This window comes from Mus caroli, chromosome X (genome assembly GCF_900094665.2).
Source record: "Mus caroli chromosome X, CAROLI_EIJ_v1.1, whole genome shotgun sequence".
NCBI classification, from domain to species: Eukaryota; Metazoa; Chordata; class Mammalia; order Rodentia; family Muridae; genus Mus; species Mus caroli.
Window position 1 is genome coordinate 29,083,700 of NC_034589.1, and position 25,886 is coordinate 29,109,585.

A 25,886-nucleotide genomic window follows, 5' to 3' on the forward strand; every position below is an offset into this window, starting at 1 on the left:
TTTGTTTTTGACTTAAAATTCAGGGTATTTTTTTTTAAGATATAAACAATGTGGTACTCTTTCTTTAGAATTCTTATCTACAGCAAGGAGGGGTTTGTCAGGTTCATGTGCTTGGTGTTCACATGTGTTTGATATATGTCTGGATCCATACATATGTATGGAAAAGGTTTCTCTTATTAAAGCAGCTGTATGTTCTTATTAGCTCAACACCCACCCTTTTTGCTTTTGTGTTTGTTTGTTTGTTTGTTTGTTTGTTTTTGAGACAGGGTTTCTCTGTGCAGCCCTGGCAGTCTTGGAACTCACTCTGTAGACCAGGCTGGCCTCAAACTCACAGAGATCTGTCTGCCTCTGCCTCTGGAGTACAGGGATTAAAGACATGAGCCACTACCTCTGTAACAATTCCCATTTTGTGAAATAGTGAACCTTTACTACACAGAATGGAATTTTCTTCTTCTGGGAGTCTGACAGTAACATTTTTTTTTTGTCTCTTACAAAGGAAAAGGCCAAGTTAGTTGAACCCCTGGACTATGAAAATGTTATCACTCAACGGAAAACCCAGATCTACAGTGATCCCCTCAGAGATCTGCTTATGTTCCCCATGGAAGACATATCTGTGAGTGTACATGTGCTTTTAAAAGGAATAAGTACTTTATTTTCCAAACCAGTTCTTAGAATAAGAGTGTGATTTGATTTCTAGATCTCAGTTATTGGTCGTCAGCGCAGAACAGTGCAGTCTACTGTACCAGAAGATGCTGAAAAGAGGGCCCAGAGTTTATTTGTCAAAGAGGTAAGGGGCACAATAGCCAGCCAAAGAGCCTTTTTTCCATTTGTTTTTTTTTTTTTTTTNCTGAAAAGAGGGCCCAGAGTTTATTTGTCAAAGAGGTAAGGGGCACAATAGCCAGCCAAAGAGCCTTTTTTCCATTTGTTTTTTTTTTTTTTTTTTTTTAATTTTGTGCACCATGTGTGTGCAGGTGCCCACACTGGCCTTTTTTGGGTTCCCTGAAACTAGAGTTACAGACAGTTGTAAACCACCTGATATTGGTTCTAAGACATAAACCTAGATCAAATGCAATAGCAGTACATGCTCCTAACTGCCAAGTCATCTCTCCAGCCACCTGCCAGATGATTTTGGTATATATATCATATATCATTTATGAAGTTTAAATTCAAATTTAGTTTATAAATGGGAAATAAAATTACTAAACTTAACCTGTGTAACAAATCTGTATGATGTAAGGCAGAAGCTTAAACATTTATAAGTAGTATATGGGGTTTTGTTGTTGTTGTTTGTTGTTGTTTTTTTTTTTTTTAAGATTTGAGTACTTTGTCATGAACTTGAAGAAAGAGTTTTTAGAAGGACATGTGAATTAGGGTCTGGCCTTGTCAGTTGGGCTAGATCACTTCTTCTCAACCTTCCTAATACTGTGACCTTTTAATAACAATTCCTCATGTGGTGGTCCCCAATGGTAAAATTATTTTTGTTGCTACTCCACAACTATAATTTTGCTACCGTTATGAATTATAATGTAAACATCTGTGTTTTCTGATGGTTTTAGGTGACCCCTGTGAGAGGGTCATTTGACACCATCATACTTGATCCCCAAGTCAAGATGCCTATACCAACATTTCTCAATTAATTAAAAAATGATGTGGGTATTTCACCAGACTTTGGCTTATGTGTTTGAGACTTGGACTTGAGGTTGCCCTTAAATTCACGCTCTTTCTCAGCTCTCTGAATGCTGGGGGTTACAGGTGTGTGCCACCCTGTTCAGCTCTACCGGACATTTAAAATTATATTTCTTTGTTTTCTTTTTCTATGCTTGAAATGGATTTTCCTACTTTCTTCCAGTGTATTAAGACCTACAGCACAGATTGGCATGTGGTGAACTATAAGTATGAGGATTTCTCTGGGGACTTTCGGATGTTGCCATGGTAAGTTTAGAAGTTAAGGGAAATAGGAGAATTCTATTATTATTGTCATCACCATCATTATTATTACGGTTATCACTTAGTTTTTTAGAAAACTCTTCTGAAACTCCTGTTATAATTTATAATGAGTCAGACCTCAAACAGCAGCATATTTGGCTCATGCAGTATTTTGACCAGTTGAGTATGTTTTGAGTGTGCTCATTGACACTCTTTCCAGTAAGTGTGAGCTCACTTAGTTGGACACATCCATATTGACTACAGGATAATCTTTAGTTTATTCTGGAAACTATACGGACAGTTTTCCCAGTGGTGTCGGTGAAGAACTTGGAAGCTGTTTAAATCAGTTTGATACCTGCTGATATCCCTTGGATGAGATTTGGGGATAATCTCAGTGAAGTTGAAGAACTGTCATGAGGACTACTGACCCAGTAGTCATGGTCCAAGTTGTCTTTCTGCTCTTTCCTAGCTGGCTAGGTTTGAACCATCCAGTCAACCTGTTTGAGCTCTCCTGTCAATCCCATTTCTCTGCTGCATGACTGCTGGTCTCACAGCATCTCATCTAGGAAATATGGGGGTGGGGTCGGGGGAGACATTTGTGAAGCCCTCTGTAGCTTTCAAAAACATTTTCCTAGGAGAGAAGCTACTAACATTAGCAGTCCAGGTTCCCAAAGCAAACAAAACAGAAAGCTGAAATGACACAGTGTTGCTTTCTGACCCATGGAAAGGTAGAGTTCTGCCACTGCTGACAGCTCTGGCAGAGGTTCCTTAGCAACTTCTGCACTGCTTGACTCTTATCTGGTCTTTGTTTTATCTTTGCAGCTGGCTGCATATGTGGGAGTCCTTCTATACAAATAAGGCAGGGTTGAGGAAATAGCTTAGTCAGGAGTTTTTGCTTAGCAGAAATCAAACAAGCAAACAGAAGCTTGCGTGTTTATTCAGGAATAAGGCCTATGTTTGGGAAAAAAAAAAGAGCGTACTTTTCCATCTCTTGCCTTGCATTTTCTTGTTTTTCAGAGAATGAGGTTGACTTCAGGTTTTGTTTGTTGGTGATGCTTATAGGCTATGTTCAGAGTCTAAATTAATTTTCTTGCACTTTTAGCAAGTCTTTGAGACCTGAAAAGATTCCTAATCATGTGTTTGAGATTGATGAAGACTGCGAGAAAGATGAGGTAAGGATGGGGCTAGCTGTATGCCATTCTTAAGCTGAAAGGAAATTCCTTAAGGAAAGATGAGTGTTGCTGAAACAAGTGGCTATGAGTACCTGTGGCCACCTTTCTAGCCAATGAATGTTTTTCACATAAAAAATGTGATTACACTTCAATAACTATTGAGTGCCTACTGTGTTTATACCATTGGACCTTTCGTTCTATATATGGTCAATATTTTAAATATCTGTGAAAAGTGCTAACTTCATGTTTAATTAAGAAATGCGAACAGGTCTAGTTCTGTGTCTGCTAAATGTTGACTAAGTTGGATGACTGCTATTCTACTGATGGTTTTTATTCTATTTCAGGATTCATCTTCTTTATGTTCTCAGAAGGGTGGTGTGATAAAACAAGGTTGGTTGCATAAAGCAAATGTAAATAGCACCATCACAGTAACCATGAAGGTAGGAAATAGTTATATTCATCTATCATTTGAAGTATATTGACATATATAATGAATCTGAAGACATGTTTGTTTTCTAATGAATCCTCATAAAAAATCTTTTGTTTTAAGTTAGAATGTAGAATAATCGGTTTCATTATGGATTATTTAAACACATATGTCATAATACTTTGTTCTCATTTGTTCCCCTACCAAAAAGTTTTTAATGAAAGAATCTTAACAGATGCATGGAATTTTAAAGCTCCAACCTCAGAACAAATTTAGAAATGTTACCTTTTAAAGACAGATAATGAAGCTCTTAATGTCTGACAGAAGCTGCCAGGTGAATGAAGGAAATAGCTCTGCAAAACCAGCCACCAGAGGTTCCTATGTGGAAATGGATTTAATGAATGAATTTGGCGCTTATTAATACTAGTGACTGTGGGGAAATATATTGACATCTAAGATGGGGAAGTCCATTGTGTCCAGTAGCTTCATAATTATGTTAGAAACCTACCACATTAAGACCTACATAAAATAGTGCCTTAGGGTGGCCAGGCCTATTTGGAAAATGAAGCAGTTTGACTAGATAGTGAATTTATGTAAGGGACTGTGGGAGATAAAACCAAGAACACTGAAAGGCTTTTGTTTGGGAGGCAGCGAAGGGCCATTAAAATGTAGAGGAAAAATAAATGAGCTTCTTGAAGATTCACTGCAGAGAAATTATTCCTTGATACCAAATATAACTGTTCTTTCAGATACTCACTATAAGATCATGTGGCTTCCTGAGTATGATTCACAGTTCCATTAAGTATTGAAGGTCATTCTAGCTTTCACATAGCCTGAAAGAAGAAACCATGGATGTCTACCAAAGGAAGACTCAAATTCTATCTTAATTTAATAGTTTGCCTGTTGCTTTTCCTTCAGTGGCCATATCCTGTTCTCACTTTCATTTTCCAGCCCCTAAGATAATGAATCCAAGTTGTAGGATGTTTCCTATGTATCTGTTATATCAAAGCATGAGATTTTTACATGTGTGAGATAATAAGAGAATTGTTTCAAATCCACTTGCTAGGGTATCAATGTATTCTAAGCACCATACCAAGTTTATTTTACATCTCATATTTATATTCTGCATTTAATCTGAATGGCAGTTCCATGAAGAGAGCACTGCTATTATTATTTCTAGTTTCCAGATATGGTAAAATAGGCATAGTGAAATCTGATGGCTAAACAGAGTTCCAGGACTGGGGATATGGCTTAGAGAGTAAGGTGCTTGCTATGCAAGCATGGGGGCCTGAGTTTCGATCCCCAATAGCCACATAAACAAAACCACTGGGTAACATTACCTTCATCTGTAGTCACAGCACTTGGTAGGCTGAGATGGGTGGATCAAAGGGGCTGGCAGGCCAGCAAGGTAAATGAAAAGGGAGTTCCATCTTTACCAAGAGGCCTTGTTATGGAAAATAAGGTTGAAAATGATCACTGAAGACAATGTCATCCTCTAGCTTGTGCATGTGAATGCTCGGGTGAATACACCAGAACACACGTTTTCACATGCATGTGTGTGTACACCACACACACTTATATATATATATATAAACTAAATAAACAGAGCTCTAAGTTTTCAGAAGTAGGATTTGATCCTATACAATCTATTCTCTTGGCCAGTACATTGTCATCCTTAGTCGCTGAATGCCACATTGCATGTCCTGTCTTCAGGTTCAGAAACACACGTGTGGAGGTTATAGCTCTGTACAGATGGACAGAAAATGGGTCTGGGTTTTTACACTTTTTAAAAGATTCATAATGTACATATTTATATGTTACAATGTAAGCTCTCAATACATATATAAAGCATAATAAACAATGAATATATTCATGTAATTAGCATGTTCATCAGCCTAAATATGTATCACCATCTCATGAATGCATGTGTATGTTCATCCATGAGTGTGCTCCTGCATGTGCTTGTGGGGGGAGGGGGGAAACATTTGAAATAATCTTTACTAGCTCTTTTGAAATAATATGATTATGCTTGCCATCTGTACTATACTAAGCTGTAGAAATTATTCTCACCATCTGACTATATACCCTTGTGTGCTATAGATTAAACTCCATTCCTTTCCCCTAATATTCTCAAAATATTAAGCTGTTTTGCCTGTACCTTAGGTTTAGCACAGAGCTAAGTAAATATGCTGTAATGGCAAACTGGATTCATAAGATATTAGTAAGAAATTAATATTTACTAAGCAATTCAGAAGACTTTTAAATTATTTCTCAAATAACACTGAATTACCATTGGCTTTACGAACAACTTTTCAATTTCTTAAGAAGACATTATTTTAGGTTAAAAAAAAATCTCCAGTTGCCTGTAAAACAGTTCATGGTTTATATCTTCTTTCATAATTTTTAAAATATACACTGATGTGGTAGCAAGACTAACGAATCCCCAAAGATGCCCATGTCTTAATCCCTAGAACCTGTAAATGTTTGCTTACATGACAAAAGGGAATTCAAGTTGCTAATAAGCCAATAGGGAGACGATTTGGAATTACCCAGGCAGGCCCAGAATAAGCACAAAGCTCCTGATACGTGGAAGACAGAGGGAGGCAGGAAAGGAGAGTCAGAGGAAAAGATGTGAACAGAAGCAGGGTTGCAGAGAGATGCTTTGTGGCTAATTTTGGAGATGGAGAAAGGAGTTACAAGCCCAAAGATGATGGGTATCCTCTTGAAGCTAAAAAGAAAGCAAGGGAGTGGATTAAACCTATATTTTAATCTAGTAAGACCAGTCACACTTCTAACCTACTGAACTATATATAATGTAGCAAATCTGTGTTGTTTTAAGCCACCAAGTTTGGGGTAATTTATTATAGCACTAGAAAACTAATACGGTCAGCCAAAGATTGATTGTTCTGCTTGGCTGTAATCTATCTCTGAGGTTGAAAACTCCCACACTTACAGGGACAAGGTAGGAGCCATAAATTCATGGCATAGAAGTGTAAGTCTGAGGTAACCTGGGGACCACATGGGTGAGGCGAAGAGGTTAGCTGCTACTTTTTGTCAGCTAACCAACCATGACCTTGTCCCGTTGAGCTAGGTCCTTTGCTTTGTCTCTTTTTATTTCCATCTACTTGCTATGTAGCTGAGGATGAATGTCAACTCTGGTCCTCCTGCCTCTTATCTCCATGGATGGAACCCAGGACTTCATGCATGCCAGTTATGTACTCTCCCCAATGAATTGCACCCCCAAATAGGTTGTTTCTTCTTAAAGCCACCAGCCAAGGGACATTGCCCTCACAACCATAGGTGTCCTATCACAGGGTGGGAAGAAGCTCTTCTGAAGTCTGCATTGCTTCAGGCTTAATGAGAAGCTAAGTGCTCCCAGCTCAGGAGGGCAGCCAGCCCAGCTCTTGCAGTCAGGAGGGGCAGAGGTGTAACTAAAGCCAGAGGCTCATAGAATTAGAGGTGTGCTGGGAGGAAAGCTTCTGTTTGCTTCTAGTATGTGACTCTTCCAAATAAAGACTACTAATCAATCTCATTAAGCAAATGGGAAGATTATTCCAGTGTACGGTTAACTGAGTACATTTCCCTGTACTGGAGGCAGGTTTATCCTAGGTGCAGCCAGAGTTTCCTGCATGCTGGGGGCCTCTTTCTGTACTGATGCAATGGAAGGTTTAGCAACCAATACCACAGAACTGACCCCCAGAGAATCTTCTTTGATCAGAAAATCAATGTTTTGAGAGTCCTTGCTAACTCCCAGCAAGCCAGGAAACTGCTGCAGAAGGGCCTAGGTATTCATCATGACTCACTGGCAAATAACAGCCCACCGAAGCCAAGCGTTTCCGTGATGGGCTGTGGCCTCACCCCAGCCTGCGTAGCCCCTGGAGGCTGGCAGTTGTGCTTCTTCTGGCAAGTTATGTATTCAAAAGTTTTCAAATTCATTTTAAACCATACAAACAAAAAATTCTGAATCTTAAAAAAAAAATTCTGTTTGAATAGCTGGGCCTGGTGGCACAGGCCTGTAATCCCAGCACTTGTAAGATGGCTGCAGGTGGACAGATCTCAAGGCCAGACTGGAATATAAAGGGAAATGATGTTTCACACAATCAAATCAGGAGCAGTGCTATGTAGAATCAGTTCTTTAGGATGTTTGAAATTATACACAATAACTTCTGCTTTTTTTTCTGAGACAGGGTTTCTCTGTGTAGTCCTGTAACTCACACTGTATGTCAGGCTGGCCTCAAACTCAGAGATCCACTTGTCTCTCTGTCCCAAGCCCTAGGATAAAAGATCTCCTAAGACCTTTGAGCTGTCACAAATAAGAGAATCATGAATGAAGGTATAAGAGGAAAATGCAAAAAGGTCAGAAGATACCCAGCATAGTTCAGTTGATTTACAAAAGGAATCAGAAAACTAGTTATTTTTGTGATCATTTGAGAAAGCAACCATGCAGCCTTATGCAATATCAACAACGCAGCCAATGCAAATTATGCCTGGACTACTTTCAAAAATTAAACCTCCTGTTGTGACTGCCAGAACTCTGTCACATCATTCAAGTTGATTGTGATGGACCCTACAGAAAAGAAGGGCTGGCATATAGACTTTGCTGAGTTCTTAATTCTGGAATAAAAATTATATTTTCCCCAGTGTATTGTTCCCCCACACCAGCCCAGAACAGTTAAGTTTAGTCAATACCATTCACTGCAATTGTCATTATCTTCCCCAAAGTGCTTTCTGGGTAACCTCATTATCTGCCAACAAAGTATCACGGAGACATACAGGCAGTGAAAGAGGTGCTAATGATGTATCTAGCTTCACAGTGAGACACAGTCACTCTACAGAGTCACAGTGCCCAAGCATTTCCTCTCCTTAAAGAGGATGCTGGCCTCACACAGCTCTTGCAAAGGCAAAGGTGCTGATTGTTGTCTGGAGACAGTGACTTTTTTTTTTTTTAATTTCCAGCACTTGTAAATTGCCTTGTTGTGAGCAGTCATGTTAAGACAGGACACGCTTTATTACAGTGAGCAATTTCCTCAGTTTGTGCTTTCTAGCTAGTGAGAAACCACCCCATTTCAATTCCTGGAAAAGAACTGGAGAGAAGCTGAAGATAATCATAGAGAATCCATGATCACTTAGGCAGAAACTGCAGTCCCAAGAGGAGCCTATTTGGTTGGATTATCTTTCCTAAGTAGCTGCTAGAGACATCTGCTTTATTCAACTTGTTCCCTATCACTGAGTAAAATTAATGTGGACTAGATAGCTGCGCTATCGGGCATGGCCTTCCCCTGGTATTTAGAACTATTTTTCCTAAGAAGCATAATGATATATGGAATAAGGAAAAAATTTGATCTTGAGGGTGGTTTTTAGTTTAAAAGAGTTGCATATTCTTGGCTAAGCCTTGGGACACCCACCTTTGTGCATCTTCTTGGCTCAGTTTTGATCACATTCCTTAGGCTCTCTACTCCCCATTCTCAGCAATTAAATGTTGAAGTGCCTTGCTGTGTTATCGGGGTTGCAAGTTCAACTGTCTGATGTATGACTCACTTCGGGTGCCCTTCCTTTTTTTTTTTTTTTTTTTCCCTACAAAAGAGAGCCATTTGTTATACATCCAGAGTCCAGAAGTCTTTATTACTCTTTGACTGCTGAAGGATAATTCTCTTCTTGCTAGGGAGAAAGCAGCAAATCAAAAGAGGATTTCATCCAAGAAAGCATATCCAATATGAAAGTAATTGCTAGGAGTTCAAGGTCACTGTGTGTATTGGAACAAAAGAGGGATAAGATCTATTACTTTGATTTGCTACTCCATTTGAATGCTCCAGTTTACTAGACTGCACCTTACAGTAAACAAAATGGATTAATACTTGTTTATCATAGGCAGGGGGTTTCTGACTGATTTGCTTTTCTGTTTAATTTCTACTCATTTGCTGACTACTGCTCAAAATCCACTTATTTGATGCTTCCTGTATGCCCGACACTCTTAGGAATCATCAAATTCATCACCATATATACAAGGAATACTTTATTATACATTCTGGATGATAGAAGTATCACATGTGACCCTTAGGGCTAAGGTCCTCGTTGGAGATGTAAGACACAGCATAAAAATAGTTATTTAATGGGTGCCCCAATACCAACTCCATGAGCATAGGGTCTGATAAAACCAGGCCTTGAAGGAAGGGAATCCCTAAGGAGAGTAAGTGTGGGTATGGTATATAAAAATCATGTGCTAGATGAGCACTGGTAGCCATGCTAGGTTAAGTTGATTGATTCCTGAGTATCCTCCTATGCGTCAGTTTCTCTTTTTCTGATGTGGAGATAAAGATAGTGATGAGCACATAGCACTGTGTGAGTGGACATGAGCAGACACTAAGAGACACTAAGGCAGGAAAACATGCCAGTCATTGTTATTTTATATTATGAGGATTATAAGAGGCCAGGATCTGACACATGAGCCTGATCATGCCAGAAACATGGCACCATCAAAAAAAAAAAAAAAAAAGTTGGGTTTGTAGGCTCTTGCCTGTAGGCCAGTACTTGGGAACCTTAGAACAGGAATATCACCGTGAGATTGAGGCTAGTCTAGGCTGTAGAGGGAGAGTCTGTCTCCAAGGAAGGAAGGAAGGAAGAAAGGAAGGGAAGGAGGGGAGGAGGAAAGGAAGGATGGAGGGAGGGAGAAGGAGGAAGAAACAGGAGGCAAGGACAGCAGGAAGTTGAGCAAGACCACCGTTGAAATAAGTATGAGAAAATAATGTGTCCACAATGACAATGGAGGATTGTAACTGCCTTCTTTCATGGTTTCCTTCAAATTCATCTTAAAAATCTCCAGTGCTCAGCTATGATAGAATTATTCAGGAAAAGAGAAAAAATTACTTTATTTTCAACCCAGTTTCCCATAGTGTAGAATTATGAAATCTATTAAAATCTACTTGTTAAATCTATTAAAATGGGACAGGAGTGTATGATGATACGGAAAGAGATGAGTGATAGGGTGCCAGCCTTCTGGAAGGGGATCTCCAGAAAGACAATGCTTTTGCCATCCTAGTATAACTAAGTGTAAGTTAGTTTTCTCATAATGTTTTGGGGTTTTCTTCTTTACTGTTCCTTCCATCTTTGCATCCTTCCACCATTATAATTTTGAGACTCATGCTTCCCCCTTTTCCTTGGAGACAAGAATTTCAAAATGCAACCCCAGACTGGCCCTTAACTTGTAATCCTTTCACTTCTGTCTCACCAGTACTAGGATCCTGCTTTCTCCTTTTCCATGCTATCCTGCCATTCTGTTTAGTTTAACACATCCATTAAATAGAAGCCCCTACCTCATTTCTACATTGCTGCTGGCCCTCCTTCTCTGTCTCTTATTCTCCAGAGCATTCCTTCTTAGGACTTCTGCTTGATACAGTGTAGAGGAAGTACCCACACTCTAGGTAACACATATAGGTAAGCACCCTTGCGGTTTGTTATATAAGACGGTAAAAGGTTTTCCTAATTGGAAAGCAGGGTAGTAGGCATAGGCAGTCCACCTTTCCTGCTCATCTTCCATCTTTGATGCAACTGAGTGACAACCTTTGTTCCTGGTCCAGAAGAGGTCTAAAATGTAACTTCCCAACATTTCAGGGGCTTGAAAAGACTTGGTATGACATGATCCCTGAGATAGGCTAGTCTTGAGGATGCATGCTTCTCATTAGCTAAGGTGGGGAATTGTCATCTGTGTTTACTAAGAAAAATAATAAAGCCAAGGACATGAGAAGGATGTGGGCATTACAGAGAAGTAGCATTCTATTTCATGAAAGTGTTGATAATATGCTGGAGGATGAATTATCATGGTTTTTTTCTTTTTGAAAAACATGTATGTGTTATAAGCATTATTGTGGATTTTAAACAAAAGCTGACCTTAACAGTCTGGAAAGAAACAGTAAAATTTAAGAGATAGATAAATGGAGGTATATTTGGATAGGGTTCACACTGCAAAAGAGTGCTACATTGTTTACAGGTACTTACAGAAAAACCAGTCAAGGGGGCTGGAGAGATGGCTCAGCGGGTAAGCACACTGACTGCTCTTCCGAAGGTCCTGAGTTCAAATCCCAGCAACCACATGGTGGTTCACAACCACCTATAATGAGATCTGACACCCTCTTCTGGTGCATCTGACGACAGCTACAGTGTACTTATGTATAATAATAAATAAAATCTTAAAAAAAAAGAAAAAGAAAAACCAGTCAAGTATGGTCCTGAAAGAAAGTGGAAAGGAGATTCTGTGACTATTCAGGCAAGAGAATTCCAGGCTAAGGGCAAGAAGAGAAATGATTTAAAGGAATCCCTTTGGGGTTCTTGACTAATGACACATAAACCAGTGTAGATGGAGTAGTGTGATTAGATACACAGGCACAGGCTCAGGAGATGGCTTAGTTGGTAAACTGCTTGCCCTTCAAGCATGAGGAGCTTCATCTGATCCCCCAGAAGTAATATATAAAAGCCAAGTGCTGCCCTGCTTGTAATCCCAGAACCAGGAAGGCAGAGATAGAAGGAATCATGGTGCTTGCTGTTCAGCTAATCCACCCAGCTCTGAGGTCCACTGAGAGACCCTGCTTCAAAAAAGATGGAGAAGGCTGGAGAGATGGCTCAGCGGTTAAGAACACTGACTGCTCTTCCAGAGGTCCTGAGTTCAATTCCCAGCAACCACATGGTGGCTCACAACCAACTGTAATGGGTTCTGATGCCCTCTTCTGGTGTGTCTGAAGACAGTGACAGTGTACTCACATTTATAAAATAAATAAATTGTTTTACAAATTGTTTAAAAATAAAGATGGAGAGCAATCGAACATACACACATACATACACACAGACAAAGACACACAGTGACCTGTGGCCATATGTACCATGTTTTAAGCTATGGTACAGATGTTATTTATTTAAAATCTGTTATTATTGTTGTTGTTGTGGGTCTTTTTGAGACAGGGTCTCAAGGAGGCAGGATTGGTATCAAGCTCTTGATCCTCCAGCCTCCACATCCCAAGTGCTAGGATTACAGGTATGTGGCAAAATATTTAGCAATTTTTAACTATTTCGTACAAACATGTTAGATGTCAATGAGGTAACATGAGTTTTGGAAACAGATATACATTTTATCATGTTTAAATTTGATTGAGCATATATTCTCATTATTGTGAAGACTTTCAGTCCTTGCTTTTTTGAAGTGTGCAGGACATTTCATAATCACATTATTATGTAATAGCACCCCAGAGCTGCTTCTTCCTCTCTGGCTGTCACTGATGACCCCTCCCCCATTGCCTTTCCTCTGCACCTTCCACAGCTTGGATTTTGCTCTAACATTAGTGGGAAGCCAATGCAAAGTTTGAGAAACACTCTCTTTGTCGATGTCACAGGATTCTGACTCCAATTTAAGTAGTAACCACTATGAACTTAAATATGTTCTTTGTCCCTCTGTTAGGCAAAGTAGGTGGATATATATCCTGTAAAATAATTATCTATCGATATCCAAGGACTAGAGGCCTTTCAATGAAAGCTGTGATGTAGAATTATTATTTTAACATCTATCTTCTTTCTGAAATGTACAAAAGTATTTACCTGTAAACTAAATATTTACATCTTGGAAATTTTTAAGATATTGGGCTTCTGATTTCTTCTTGTTTCTGTAGGTTTGAGTTAGGATGTTCCTTTCTTCTTTGAAAAAATGGACTTCCTAACTTTATAGAAGTTAAAACCCTAACATATAGCAGTTCTAGAGAGATGCCTCAGTGGTTAAGAGCACTTGCTAATCTTGCAGAGGACTCGGGTTTCATTCTCAGCATCCACGTGGCAGCTTATAACCATCTGCAACTATGGTTGCAGGGGATCTGATGCCCTCTTTGGCCTCCATTGGCAGTGGTCATACAAGTGGTGCACGTACATACATACATACATGGAGGCAAAACACCCACACACATAAAAATGATTTAAATAATTATTTTCAAAAACAGGTACATCATTTGAATTTGAATTTTAGAATTAGAAGAGATCATAGCCATCTCCCAATCTGTTGTTCACTCACAAACTGTTGTCTACACAAGGATGGCTTAAAAACAATCCTAATCCACATCTGTGTAGTCATTGCTACTCTGGTATCCGAGGCAAGAGGATCAGTTGACCCAGGAATAAAAGGTTATCCTGAGCAATGCAGTGAGACCTCCATTTCAAAAAAAAAAAAAAAAAAAAAAAAGCAAACTAAATAATTCCTTGCTGTGCAAATATTGTGCTTCTAATGTGTGGGCTCACGAGTGTTTGTGTGTATTGGGGGTGTATCTCAGCCCAGGAAAGTTAATATGTAACTTGTTCAGTGAACTTTTTTCATGCTGTGGAGCATCTCACCTGCTAGTGTATGTTTGTGTTAGGGGGAGATAACTGTCACTAGGAAAGCTAATGTGTAACTTATTCACGTTCAGTGAAGTGATTGTGGAGTCTGACAAAATGATTTTCAAAATCATCTGATCTGGTCCAACCATGTTACAAGCCAGGAGACTAAAAGAAAAACATTGTCACAGGAGGCCTTGAATGATGGGCAAGATCCTAAGACTTTGACAGATCTGTTTCTTTCAACTGCTCTTTTAGGCAGATGCTCTCTCTGATTTGTGAACTACCTCCAGCATTACTGTGAGGAGTAATTGCTAAGTTGCAGGGAGTCATTTCCTACAATTTCATATCCTGTTGCTAATCTTGGAAGGTGGTGGCTGCTGCAGAATGTCTTTGCTTGGTGACACAGCTGTATGTGAAAGCATTTGTGCAGACTGTAATTTGACTCTAGGCTACACATAGTTTGCTCTTTGTTCTTCCTTCTCTGGCCTCTCTATGGGCCCTGCAAGCAGATTTGGCCAGCTGCATCTCTAAATCTATATACTTTGAGTTTTACATTTGGTAACATTTAACATTTTAATTAGGTTGCAAGTTTTTTTTAATCATATTAAGTTTGCCCAGAAATATTCTGATTTTTTTTATGTCATGAGATCAATGTCATAACTTTTTAAAAAGTCATATTTGCACCAAATCTCACTGCTCAGTAAATTATTCACTACAAACAAGCTCGGTATATAATTTTAGTGTTTTCTGGTTCCAATATTTTATTAAGAAATGTGAACCATTGTCATGAAAAATCTGTAAATGGAAAGAATATCATCACCAGTTTTGTTGTTTGTTTTTGAGACAGGATGTCATATTGCCCAGACTGGCTTTGAACTCACCGTGTAGCCAAGGAAGGCCTTAAACTCCTGATCCTTCAGCTTCCTGAGGGTTTATGGTATGGGCATGTGCCAATCTGCCCAGCTATAGTAGCCATTTTTGTTTAGTTTAACATTTTTCATATACATATACATATATATATACACACACACGTGTGTATAATGTTACATATATAATGGTATAATCATTACTTGTTAAATATGCATTCATATATAATGAAATACTTGAGTACCTCCCATCTAAAAAATCCCATATTCACTGATTTCAGATTTTTGGATTAAGGATGTATTCTTTTAAAATGCTTCTCTGGCCCCAAGCACTTTAGTTAAAGGCTATTCAACTTGTATATAAGTGTATGAAAAACATAAATGCACATACAAGCATATTTTCTGTATTTCTGAGTCTCAATAAAGTAACATTTATTTGAAGCACTAAAAAACAAGCTGGTGTTTTCTTCTTGGTCTCCCTTCTGTTGATAAAATATATTCCATATGGCTACTACCTGAAATAGAAGCTGCTGCATTTATCCGTCTAACTTGGTAAGGGGTTCTTAATACTGGTTTATTTATGTATTCATTCACAAGTAGATGGCACTTAAGTCCAAAATGTCTTTAAGCATTATTATTATCCTACTGCTTTTTATTTCTAAAATGAAACAGCCCATAACAAATCTGTATAATTTTACTGGTTCATGCTATAGAGAAATAAATAGTTGGTGTTTCGAAATTCTTTGCCAAAAGCTTAAGTAGTTGGCAGAAATGATCCAGCCAAATGATGTTCTTTTCATAATTAAAGTCCTTTAAATACCAGATCAAAGATCATAGTGGATCATCCGCAAATGGCAAGCTTAAATCTTAAGGCCAGCTTTTGTGAGTAAGACATTACACATAAGCATGTATGTCCTCTGTGATTACTTGGAGTCTATTTTTTTCTGTCTCTGTTACCATTCTCATTCTGCAGTGGTTTTAGACACACTATCCTGGGAAATTATGACTGGAGTAAGTTTGCCTTTCACTGTGATAAATGCTTGACACAGCCTGTTGTTTCTGACCTATTGAGAAAAAAAAAAAAACAACAACAACAACAGCATACAAATTTCGAAGTGTTCCTAAATGCCCTTTGCTCACTCCTTTCATTGAGTTCTATGGGAGTGTTTTGAGGGAGAAAGAAAGGGACAGCATGAAGGAATTCAGGCAGTCTTCCTCTTTTTCCTCATTCCTGGGGGCTTTGCTGTGAGTTGTAGCAAAAGACTAGTCCCACCTCTGATCTCATAGCACAGTCCTCTTGGGCATATTGATCCAGACTTCAGCATTGCAGGCATCCAACAACTGCTCTGACAGCTCGTGGCTCTCTCTGCTTCCCTGGGAGGAAGCTGTATGTAGGGTTTTGGAGAGCAAGATCTCTGATCCACTATAAGTGTCATATGAGGTAAAGGTGATGTAAATGTATATTCTTTTTTATGCTTGGATGGATGGAGATAAAACAAAGTTGGAAATGATCCAATTGTAGCTTGCAATTAGATGAAAAGGGATGCTGGGTGAAGAGGCCGGTGATTCATATGTAAAAGTACTTCATACATATTAAGGTGTTAGATACTCACCATTTCTTATATGTTTCCTTATCTGAGGGTAAATTACATACTACCTTTAAAGAAACAAGGAACAAAAATCAAAATTAAACTTATTTATTTATTTATTTATTTATTTATTTGGAGGGTGTGTGTGCATATATGTGCTTGGGTGTATGTATGAGTACAGGCTTGCAACAGCATATGTGTGAATGTCAGAGGACTATGTACAGGAGTTGGTTCTCTCCTTCCACTGCTTGAGTCCTGGGTATCAAAATCTGTTCAACAAGCTTGGTGTCAAGTCCCTTAACCTGAGCCTTCTCACCAGCTCAGAAACCTGATTCTTAAACATTTCTGGAGATTGACTGTTGTCCAGATATGGTAGCTGGCAAGACGTTTAAAATTTTTAGTTCAAATAAACATCCCTACTGTTATGAGTTTATGTTACAAGTGGATATTTGCTGAATTTCTCATTATAGGTGTTCAAGAGACGGTATTTTTATTTGACTCAACTTCCTGATGGTTCATATATTCTCAATTCTTATAAAGATGAGAAAAATTCCAAAGAGTCTAAAGGTTGCATCTACTTGGATGCCTGCATTGATGTTGTTCAGGTAAGGCTATTGCAGTAATCATTCTTTCTCTTTCGCTAAGCAGGTTGTTGATGAACAATTAAAAACCTAAGCATTCTTTCCTTCTTGGTTGATGCTATCCCCATGCCCAAACACCTATATTAAAAATCTCCAAATCTTCTAAGTACACCACTTTCATTCAGTGCCAGTATTTAAAGGTCTATAAAACCCATTTGAGTCTGACTCCAAAGTACTTCTTGATACATATTATCTTTTACTTCTGGGCTTTTTCTCTGGGTATCCCTTGTATTGCCTGTCCTAGAGTTCTGCTTTCTTTTTTGTTTTGAGATTTCTACTATTATCATTATTTTTATTATGAGTACTTGTTGTGAATGTGGGTATGTGCACATGAGTGCAGGTACCCATGGAAGCAAGAAGAGGGCATTGGATTCCCCTGAAGCTGGAGTTACAGGCACTTATACCCCCCTTAAGGTAGGTACTAAGAACTGGACTCAGGCCTTACGAATGAACAGTAGATACTACTAAACACTGAGCCATCTCTCTATCCCTAAGTCTTGCCTTCCCACCTTCCAATTTGCTGTTTTATGTGAGTCCATCTTCCTTTCTGAGACATACAATGGATCATTCAGTTGTATTTTCAAAACCTTTGGATCTTGATTTTCTGTCCCACAGGGGAAGATTTAAAGAATTCAAGGCCCATGGGGGTTTTCCTTTAGCCTATAGTCTAATTTCATTCCGTTTCATTCCTATATAAATCCATGTTCTGATCACAACACACAGTGTATTCTGTAGAATTAAGGCATGTGTATGGCTTCCTTATTTATTATTTATTTTTATGATGCTTAGAATTGAATTTAGTTTTGTGCATGCTAGGCAATATTTGTAGCCAATGTTTACTGTTGACACAAAACCTTGCTAAATTGCCCTTATCTTTTAAAACTTGGTTTAAATTCCATTTCAGCCTTAAAGTTCTTTCTGTTTCCTTCCTCACTCTCATATCCACAGGTCAAATCCAGTTCCATGTCCCCTGGGCTATCATTTGGCTCTTACCTTTATCAAAAAATCATACTTTAAATTGTGTTTTGTTCTCTTTTGGAGTTGTGTTGCAAAACCCCTGTCTCACTCATTCCTGTATCTCCTACAATAATTAATAAGGCTGTGCACACCCTAGGGAGTAGCAAATGTTTATTGATTTGGATTACTGGAGCTATAGACAAAGGTCAGGTGGGAAAGAGATGTGCAGGGAAATATTTGAATGTAAGTCAATTGACAGTGGGAAGGAGCCTTGAGCTGCTGAAGAGGGAGTGCTGATTAGTTCAATAACTTTATTTTATCTGAATCCTTATTTTCAAAACTGTAGTGTTAGATTAATGAGCTCCACATACTCTATCCAGTACTATTCCATGAGGTGCAAATGCAAAGAAATTAAACCTGCGAGCATCTGTGTAAATTCAACATATTTTTATCTAGTTTTGTTTAGTGTGCATGGTGCCGAGGCTGGAACTTCAGGTCTTAAGTACACTTAGCATCAGCCCCAGTCCAAAGGTGCTTTTTAAATACAAAATAATCACACCTTTGAATTTCACTCAAAAGAAAAGACAGGCACACATGATTTCTAGATTTTCTCAATTAGCCCTGATCTAGTTCCCTTTCTTTGTATTGTTCCCACAGACATCCATTTATGATTCCCTCTTCCTAGTATTTTCCAATGCATAAACCTTTACAACTTGCTACGCTGGTTTAATTTCATCATTTCCTATGCCTTGAAGACAGAAAAGGAGGACCTTCCTTGGTTTCTTCTTGAATAATGACCATGCAGTAGAGAATTATTGATTTATGGGCCTATGAGTCTTGACATGATTGCTGAGGCTCTGGAGGGGATACTATGCCACTTTGTTTGTCATGACAGAGAAGGTGATAAAAGAAAAAAATGTGTTATTGGGTTTGAAAACAGGATGGGTTTTTTCCCTTCTATTTTAATATGTAGTGTGGACCACTCCACATATTTTAATTAGAGTCACAGTTTAATGTGAAACCGTTATGCCCTTCTTTTACCCTAGTGATGTATTTGATACTGTTCATGTTGAAATAAATTGCATATGTGTAATAATGAGAAAATATAAAGGAAGCATTGTATTTGTTTCAGGTCATATTTTCACTTGCTTCTATCACCGAGTTTTGAAAATCTATAAGTAAAGCATGAAAAAAATTTTGAGTGAAGATAGCAAAATGCATTCTTGTTTGAATGGTGGTGGTTTGGTTTTCTAAATGTGAAGTATCCCAAAGGCCCTAAATGATTGATGCCAACTTCACCCTTACTCCATTTTGTTCCAAACTGGGAAGAGGTCTGGGAGTTTGTATACCTTATTGAAAGAAGCAATGATTTTGTGAAAGTATTGGTATACATATAGGCTGAGCTGACGTAAAAGTAACGTACAAATGAATGCATTTAATATTAAAGAGGGCAGCTTATCTAATTGACCAAGTGTTTTCCTTTCTCCCTTTCTCTAGTGCCCCAAAATGCGCCGTCATGCTTTTGAACTCAAGATGTTAGATAAGTATAGCCATTATCTGGCAGCTGAAACGGAGCAGGAAATGGAGGAATGGTTGATAACGTTGAAAAAGATTATTCAGATCAATACTGACAGTTTAGTGCAAGAGAAAAAGGACACAGTCGAGGCAATACAAGGTAAGGATTTGGAAATGATTGGCTCTTGAGGTAAAGCCCTCATTTTTAATCCATAGAAACATCCTTTGGGTTAGGTGAAGATAGAACCTTAATATTGAAGGCTAACCTGCTTCTTTATGAACAGTGGCTTCAGAAGAGGTTTTTCAAAGAGTTGGTACTGCACAGGACCTGACATTTAAAACACACTCGTAAGAAATTTGCACCAGATTTTCAAAAGTCCATTAAAGCTTCTCCTGTGCTTTCATAATCCCAATTCTTTGTCATAAATCTAGTAGGAAAGGATGGAGTGGGAGCCAGGAGAGTCCTCTTAGGTAATTAGTAACGGTCTGTATGGTTTGGAACATCTGCTTTTAATGAATTTGCAGAGGAGGAAACTAGCAGCCAAGGAAAAGCCGAGAACATCATGGCCAGTTTGGAAAGGAGCATGCATCCGGAACTGATGAAGGTATATCTTTCTTATGGCAGCTCGCCTTCCCCTGACACAAGGCAGGGCAAGCTAGTAAGGTTTTAGTGCTAGATTTCATTTGGAAATGTCACTTTCAAGTTCAGAACCCCACCAAACTTGTTAAACAGGTAGAGAGAAAAGACGCAGTCTAAATGATGCACTTGAAAGTGTCCACTCTCAGTGTGGAAAATCTTTTTTCTCTTTCTTTCTTTCTTTCTTTCTTTCTTTCTTTCTTTCTTTCTTTCTTTCTTTCTTTCTTTCTTTTTATAGACACATGAGAAAAGAAGAAAAAAGCATTCTAAGCTTTTGTAACACCTATTTTGTCTATTTTTATTCAATTTGATTTGATATATAATTAAATAAATATTCTTCTTTCAATGGGCTAATGATGCAGTTCCTGCAAATGATATTCAGCCCAAAGACACATGGTAATTTCTTTTGTAAATTATGCAAATAACTTATTCAGATAAAGACTTCGGTGAGCAGCTATTGTTTGTATTCTTTTACCCTTCTTTGTGGAGTTTGAAATGAACAAATCTTGAAAGTAGACAGTTATTACCATGTGTATCTTACTCTGTGTTCTATGTTATAATTAATTGAAAGTGACAAAACCACTTATTTGTTTCAATCGTTGCTGAGTCTACGTACATTTTTACTTTATTCATTTCCCTGGCCTGGTGATACAAACTTATTTCTGTTTTTCTCTTTTCAATTTAGCCCTCTCTTTAAAAATTTAAAACGTCTTTAAATTACTACACTGTACTCATGACCTCATTGCTGTCTATGCTTTAGTGGATTTTAGTCGAATCCTTTTTATATTTTTCAGTCATAATAGACTGTGCAGTTCCTTATCTTCGCTAAGACGATAGAATCAGCACTGTATATGATAACAGGTGAAAAGCACTATGGAGATGTCAGATATGGTATTGGTCTCTTTTATTTCTTGTTTGCATCCAAAGTCTTTTAGACTTACATTTTTACACTGAGTACTAAATGTAGAATATTTTAGATCTTATGGAAATATATAAAGATCAGATTTGTTTCTTATTATGAGTCTCAATAATGTGATACAGCGGTGATGAAGCTGTATAAATGACATGGCTAACTGGTATTTAGCATTGTTTTGAAGGAAAGTAGCAACATTACATGGCTTTTTACATTTTAGTATGGCAGAGAAACAGAACAGCTGAACAAACTCAGTAGAGGAGACGGAAGACAGAATCTCTTTTCTTTCGACTCAGAAGTTCAGGTATTGATCTATTTCTAATTCAAACTTGATTGAGATTGTTTTAGATTTGTCTTATTCACTTTGAACTTGTGTGTTGACTGAATCTTCATTTAATAAGACTGTTAATAGCATGGGGCTGAATGTATATATCTTTTTCTCAGTCCTTTCATCTTGCTGTTCACCATGGATAAATTAGATAATGCATAGCAATAATTTCAGTATTCTCTGGATCCATTAAGTACACCTGTCATCTAGTGTTAATGAATATCCACAGTAAAGAGTGCTGAATGTAATGAACTAAGGATTCTCTCCATTTGATATTGGTATCAAGAACAGGAAAAGTGTGTAGTGTATGAAAAGTGTGTAATGTAGTGTATAGAGTTTCCCTCATAAAGAATATTTCACAAAATTATTTGGAGGAGTGAATTCTTTGTTTTCTTTTCCCCTTTTCTATATGAAATCCCGTTGAAAAGTTTATTATTGTTGGTGTTGTTAGCGCGCACGCGCGTGTGTGATTTGTATCCCGTGGCACACATGTGAAGGTCAGAAGACAACTTGGTGGATTTGGTCCTTTACTTTACCCCTTAATTGGCCCTGAGGATTGAACTTAGAATTTCTAGCTTATATGGTAGTGCCTTTAGCCGCTGAGTCATCTTGATTTTGTTTTAAATAAAAAAATATATATTGTATGAGCACAGCAGGATTTAGCTCAGTAAAAGCATATTAAGAGAATATAAAATACTTTGAGAAAAAGATGATTTCGTTTTTTCTTTTTGTGCTTCATAGAGTACTCTAATTGAGTTTTAAATTTGGCTTGATATTGACATAGTGTGTATGTATAATGCATACTTTGATGAAATTACCATGTAAAGTTGATATCATGTGTGGTTCTTGCATGTGTATTCGGGGAGGGTATGTGCATACCTTTCTGTGCACCTGTGAAGTCCAGAACTTGACTTGAAATATTGTTTCCTATCACTCTCCTTATACTTTAGAATGGATCTCTCACTGAGCCTGGAGCTCACTGTTTTAGCTAGACTTGTCAGCAAACCCCTGAGATCCATCTGTCTCTTGTCATGTTCTCCAGCTCTGGGCTTACAGGGGTACCGTGTTATGCCAGGATTTCCTGTGGATATGGAGGCTCCCAATGAGGTCTTCATACTTGCACAGTAAGCACTTTAGCCAGTGACCTTAATGCCAGCAAATTATTTTTTTAAAAAACAACTTCTATTTTGCCCATAGCAATTTTATATATTGTTTTAATGTCAATTATATGATATATACATATAGATGTTGGTGAGATGGTCTAGTTAGTAAAGATGCCAATGACTTAAATTCCTAGAACCCCCTTTAAAGGTGGAAGGAGATGATTCTAGAAAATTGTCATCTGACCCTTGTGCATGTGCTATTCTATACATACCAACACACACACACACACACACATACACACACACACACAGACCCCCCCCCCACACTAAGTAAGTAAATGTAATAAAACATAGATCAGTGAGTTTCAGAGATGGCAGCTCTGAGATACATACTCATTCAGAAAACTACTTGTTGCAAGCATGACTTAGCCTTTGATTGCCCTCAGTGATTGGGCTGTAATTGGACATGTCAGGCTCTTTGACTGAGTACAAAGGAGGCAATTGATGGTGGTTGAAACTAAATCTAGTATCTTTAAAAACTTATGATGTAGTGTTTTTGTGGTCATGAAACTGAACTGATTTTGTTTATCAGTGAGCTCCAGTGAGAGAAAACCCACAAATGTGATGAATCTTTAAGGACCATCTTTAAGAATTTAGTGTTGATTGTGGAAGGTCATCTCACCACGGAATAATGTTGTGTTAAGTAGAAAAGGTGAAATGCTATCCCCTAATTTCAACTTCCTTTTCTAGTCACATTTCAATGTAGAGAGAGGAGATTTTTGCCTGTGACCTTAAGGGAATAATGAAATGCTATTTTGACTGAAGGGATGTGGATCAAACTTTAAACTGTGGGGAAGGCCATATAGCTCAACGTTTATACCTAGGGCCCATAGAAAGAAAAGGCTTTGGGGGAAGAGGTGCTTTGGGCCAATTACTCTTCACATTCCAATGTCCACATTCTGAAGACAGAAAATAGAGCAGATAAATGGGCAGGAATTAGAATTGATCTCCATGGCAATGGCTTGCCTCTTCTGGCCCCATAGATAAGTGTTTAAAAGGGCTCTGCCTAGTCCCACACTTGAATTATTTTTGTAGATAGAGTCAGAGTGAGGAAACCATACATTCAGATACAAATTTTACACATTAGACTCTTTACGTAGGGCTTTTATTATAGACACAGGCAGGCTGGGTCAAGACAGCTATACTTATTTAGATTCTTCAGGTATAATACTTGTTTTGATGAAGTAACTGAGGAAAAAAAACTTATAGTTCTTGGCTTGATTGTTCCTTCTTGCGAACAGTCTTTGATCAAATTCCTTTTTAGTCATTTCTCCCCTACCATGCTATGGCCTTAATGAAAATGTAAGTTGTTCCATAGTCTACACTTGGCTTTCTGTTTGCAACTAGAATGGACAAAGGTACTTAGACTATGTGAGCCTTGGGAACTGGAAGCTTTCTCTGAGGAAACACAGATGCCTACCCTACTCAGAACTGATTCCCAGTATCTTTTGTTTTAAAATTGTATTTATCTTGAAATGCAAGTACTTAAAAAAAAAAAAAAAGAACTGTATCCTTTGTGGTAATTAGGGCACATTCCTCAGTTCTGTTATAAGCTGAGCTCAAGTTTATCTATCTTCTAGGAAGAAACCTCTCTCTCTCCCTCTCCTTCTCCCCCTCCCCTGGCTCCCTCCCTTCATCATTTAAATGTAGATGGTTACCCTGGGTTCCAGCCTTGGCTGCCTCTCACCCTAGATGCCAATGACTTTCCAATCCTTACCAACAACCCAGACCTCTCAGTTTTCCAGCCTTGTAATTACCTCAAACTCAAAACATCCCTAACTGAATTGCTCATTTCTATTCACCTTTACCCCCAAATCTGTCATTCATATGTATGACACAATGAAGTTTTTGACTTCAGTGTCTCTGTGATCTCCTGGGTCTGACACCACTTTGTTGTTCTTGTTGCCTTTAAACCTATTCTTGTTAGTCTGACCTCCTAAAGAGCTTTGAAGGAAACAGATCTTACTGGCTTTGAGGATATATTTTATGAATAAGAAGAGAAGGAGGCAGTAGGTAGAGGAGCAGGAGGAGCAGGAGAAGAAGAACCAATTAAATAATACTAAAAAATAATGTTAGATAAATCTAAGGAAGGACATATAGACTGTCAGGATGTATGCATTTTTTACAGGGAGTTGGGGAAATATTTTTCTTCAGAAATGCAAATTGATCAGAGAAACCTGAATGAAAAGAAGAGAGCAAAGCAGACCATTCTCTGGGGGTAGGATTCCTGAAAGAGGAGCAAGCATAAAGACCCTGTGCTGAGAGAGCTGTTAGATGTAGTAGAAAAATAACTAAGGATCGACCTGTGGTTTGGAGAAGTAGAATGATGGGAAAAGGCAAAATGAGTAAAGAACAAGGTCACAGCATGGGACATGAGAGTCAGAAGTCATGCTGTGGAGGGTAGGGCTTTGGATGCCCAGGTGTGAATTTCTGATGTGTTCATTGCCTTAGGTCAGGTTCTCATCATCTCCTTCCAAGAGTTCTCTGTCAGCTCTCAAAAGTTGCTATAAAGTCTTCTGACAAATCTTGTTGAATGAAGGCATTAAAGGGGGGGGGTTCAAATGGACAGAGCTATTGGATTCTGCTGCCAATTCTAATATGCTGATCTGAATCTGTATCTATCAGTGTTATTATGGATACTGTCAAACAACTCATACTATCTGTTTTTGCAGAGATTAGACTTTTCAGGAATTGAGCCTGATGTAAAGCCATTTGAAGAAAAGTGCAACAAGCGTTTCATGGTGAATTGCCATGATTTAACTTTCAATATCTTGGGTCACATTGGAGACAATGCAAAAGGACCACCCACAAATGTATGTATGACCCTTTCTTCTACTGTGCTGGACCCACCTTATTAAAGAAATACCTTTCTTTTTTTATAAGTAAGGACTAATTGGCAGGATGAAAATTCCAGTGTTAAACATTATGATAAATTTGACATGAAGAATTTCATCTCTTTCTTTTGGCCAAAATACAAATGTTTTCTCATCATTCCTGCAAATCTTACCTACTCAGAGTAGCAGATAGAGAATGTGCTCTCTTCAGGACAGGCTGGAAAAAAATCTGCCCTCACACTGGATTTGACTAAGGAATAGGATTTCTTTTAGAAAATTGGCTCATAGAAATTAATTAGTTTCCCCAAGCCTTAGTGAGACATAGATGCTGTTCAGTCTGCTAGGCTCACTCATTATCCTCTAGAATGAAATTCATTCTTGGTCTGTGTAAATATTAGGTATCATGAGTTGACGTGGTCTGAAATACTTGCCACTGTAAATTTCAAATCTTCAGAGAGACTATTTAATGTTCATCTTTATTTTGGGTTTCCAGTTTCAAAAATATCAAGTAAAGCTGTTCTTTCACAAAGTACCTAAAACACATCAGAGTACTTTCCTGCCTGCAAAGGGTTAA

The 25,886-nt window shown here is 38.2% G+C and overlaps 1 protein-coding gene across 2 annotated transcripts in view; it reads left to right on the top strand.

The window, feature by feature from the left end:
• Dock11 (dedicator of cytokinesis 11) overlaps positions 1-25,886 on the top strand; it is a 187,577-nt gene that overhangs the window by 55,628 nt on the left and 106,063 nt on the right. For both annotated transcript variants that reach the window (XM_021154032.2, XM_029473424.1), the window contains exons 2-11: positions 497-613; positions 698-787; positions 1,850-1,932; positions 3,029-3,098; positions 3,443-3,538; positions 16,795-16,929; positions 19,420-19,597; positions 19,963-20,042; positions 21,208-21,291; positions 25,151-25,291. In XM_021154032.2, coding sequence (XP_021009691.1) covers positions 497-613; positions 698-787; positions 1,850-1,932; positions 3,029-3,098; positions 3,443-3,538; positions 16,795-16,929; positions 19,420-19,597; positions 19,963-20,042; positions 21,208-21,291; positions 25,151-25,291 — 1,074 coding nt within the window. The remainder of the gene's footprint in view (positions 1-496; positions 614-697; positions 788-1,849; positions 1,933-3,028; positions 3,099-3,442; positions 3,539-16,794; positions 16,930-19,419; positions 19,598-19,962; positions 20,043-21,207; positions 21,292-25,150; positions 25,292-25,886) is intronic.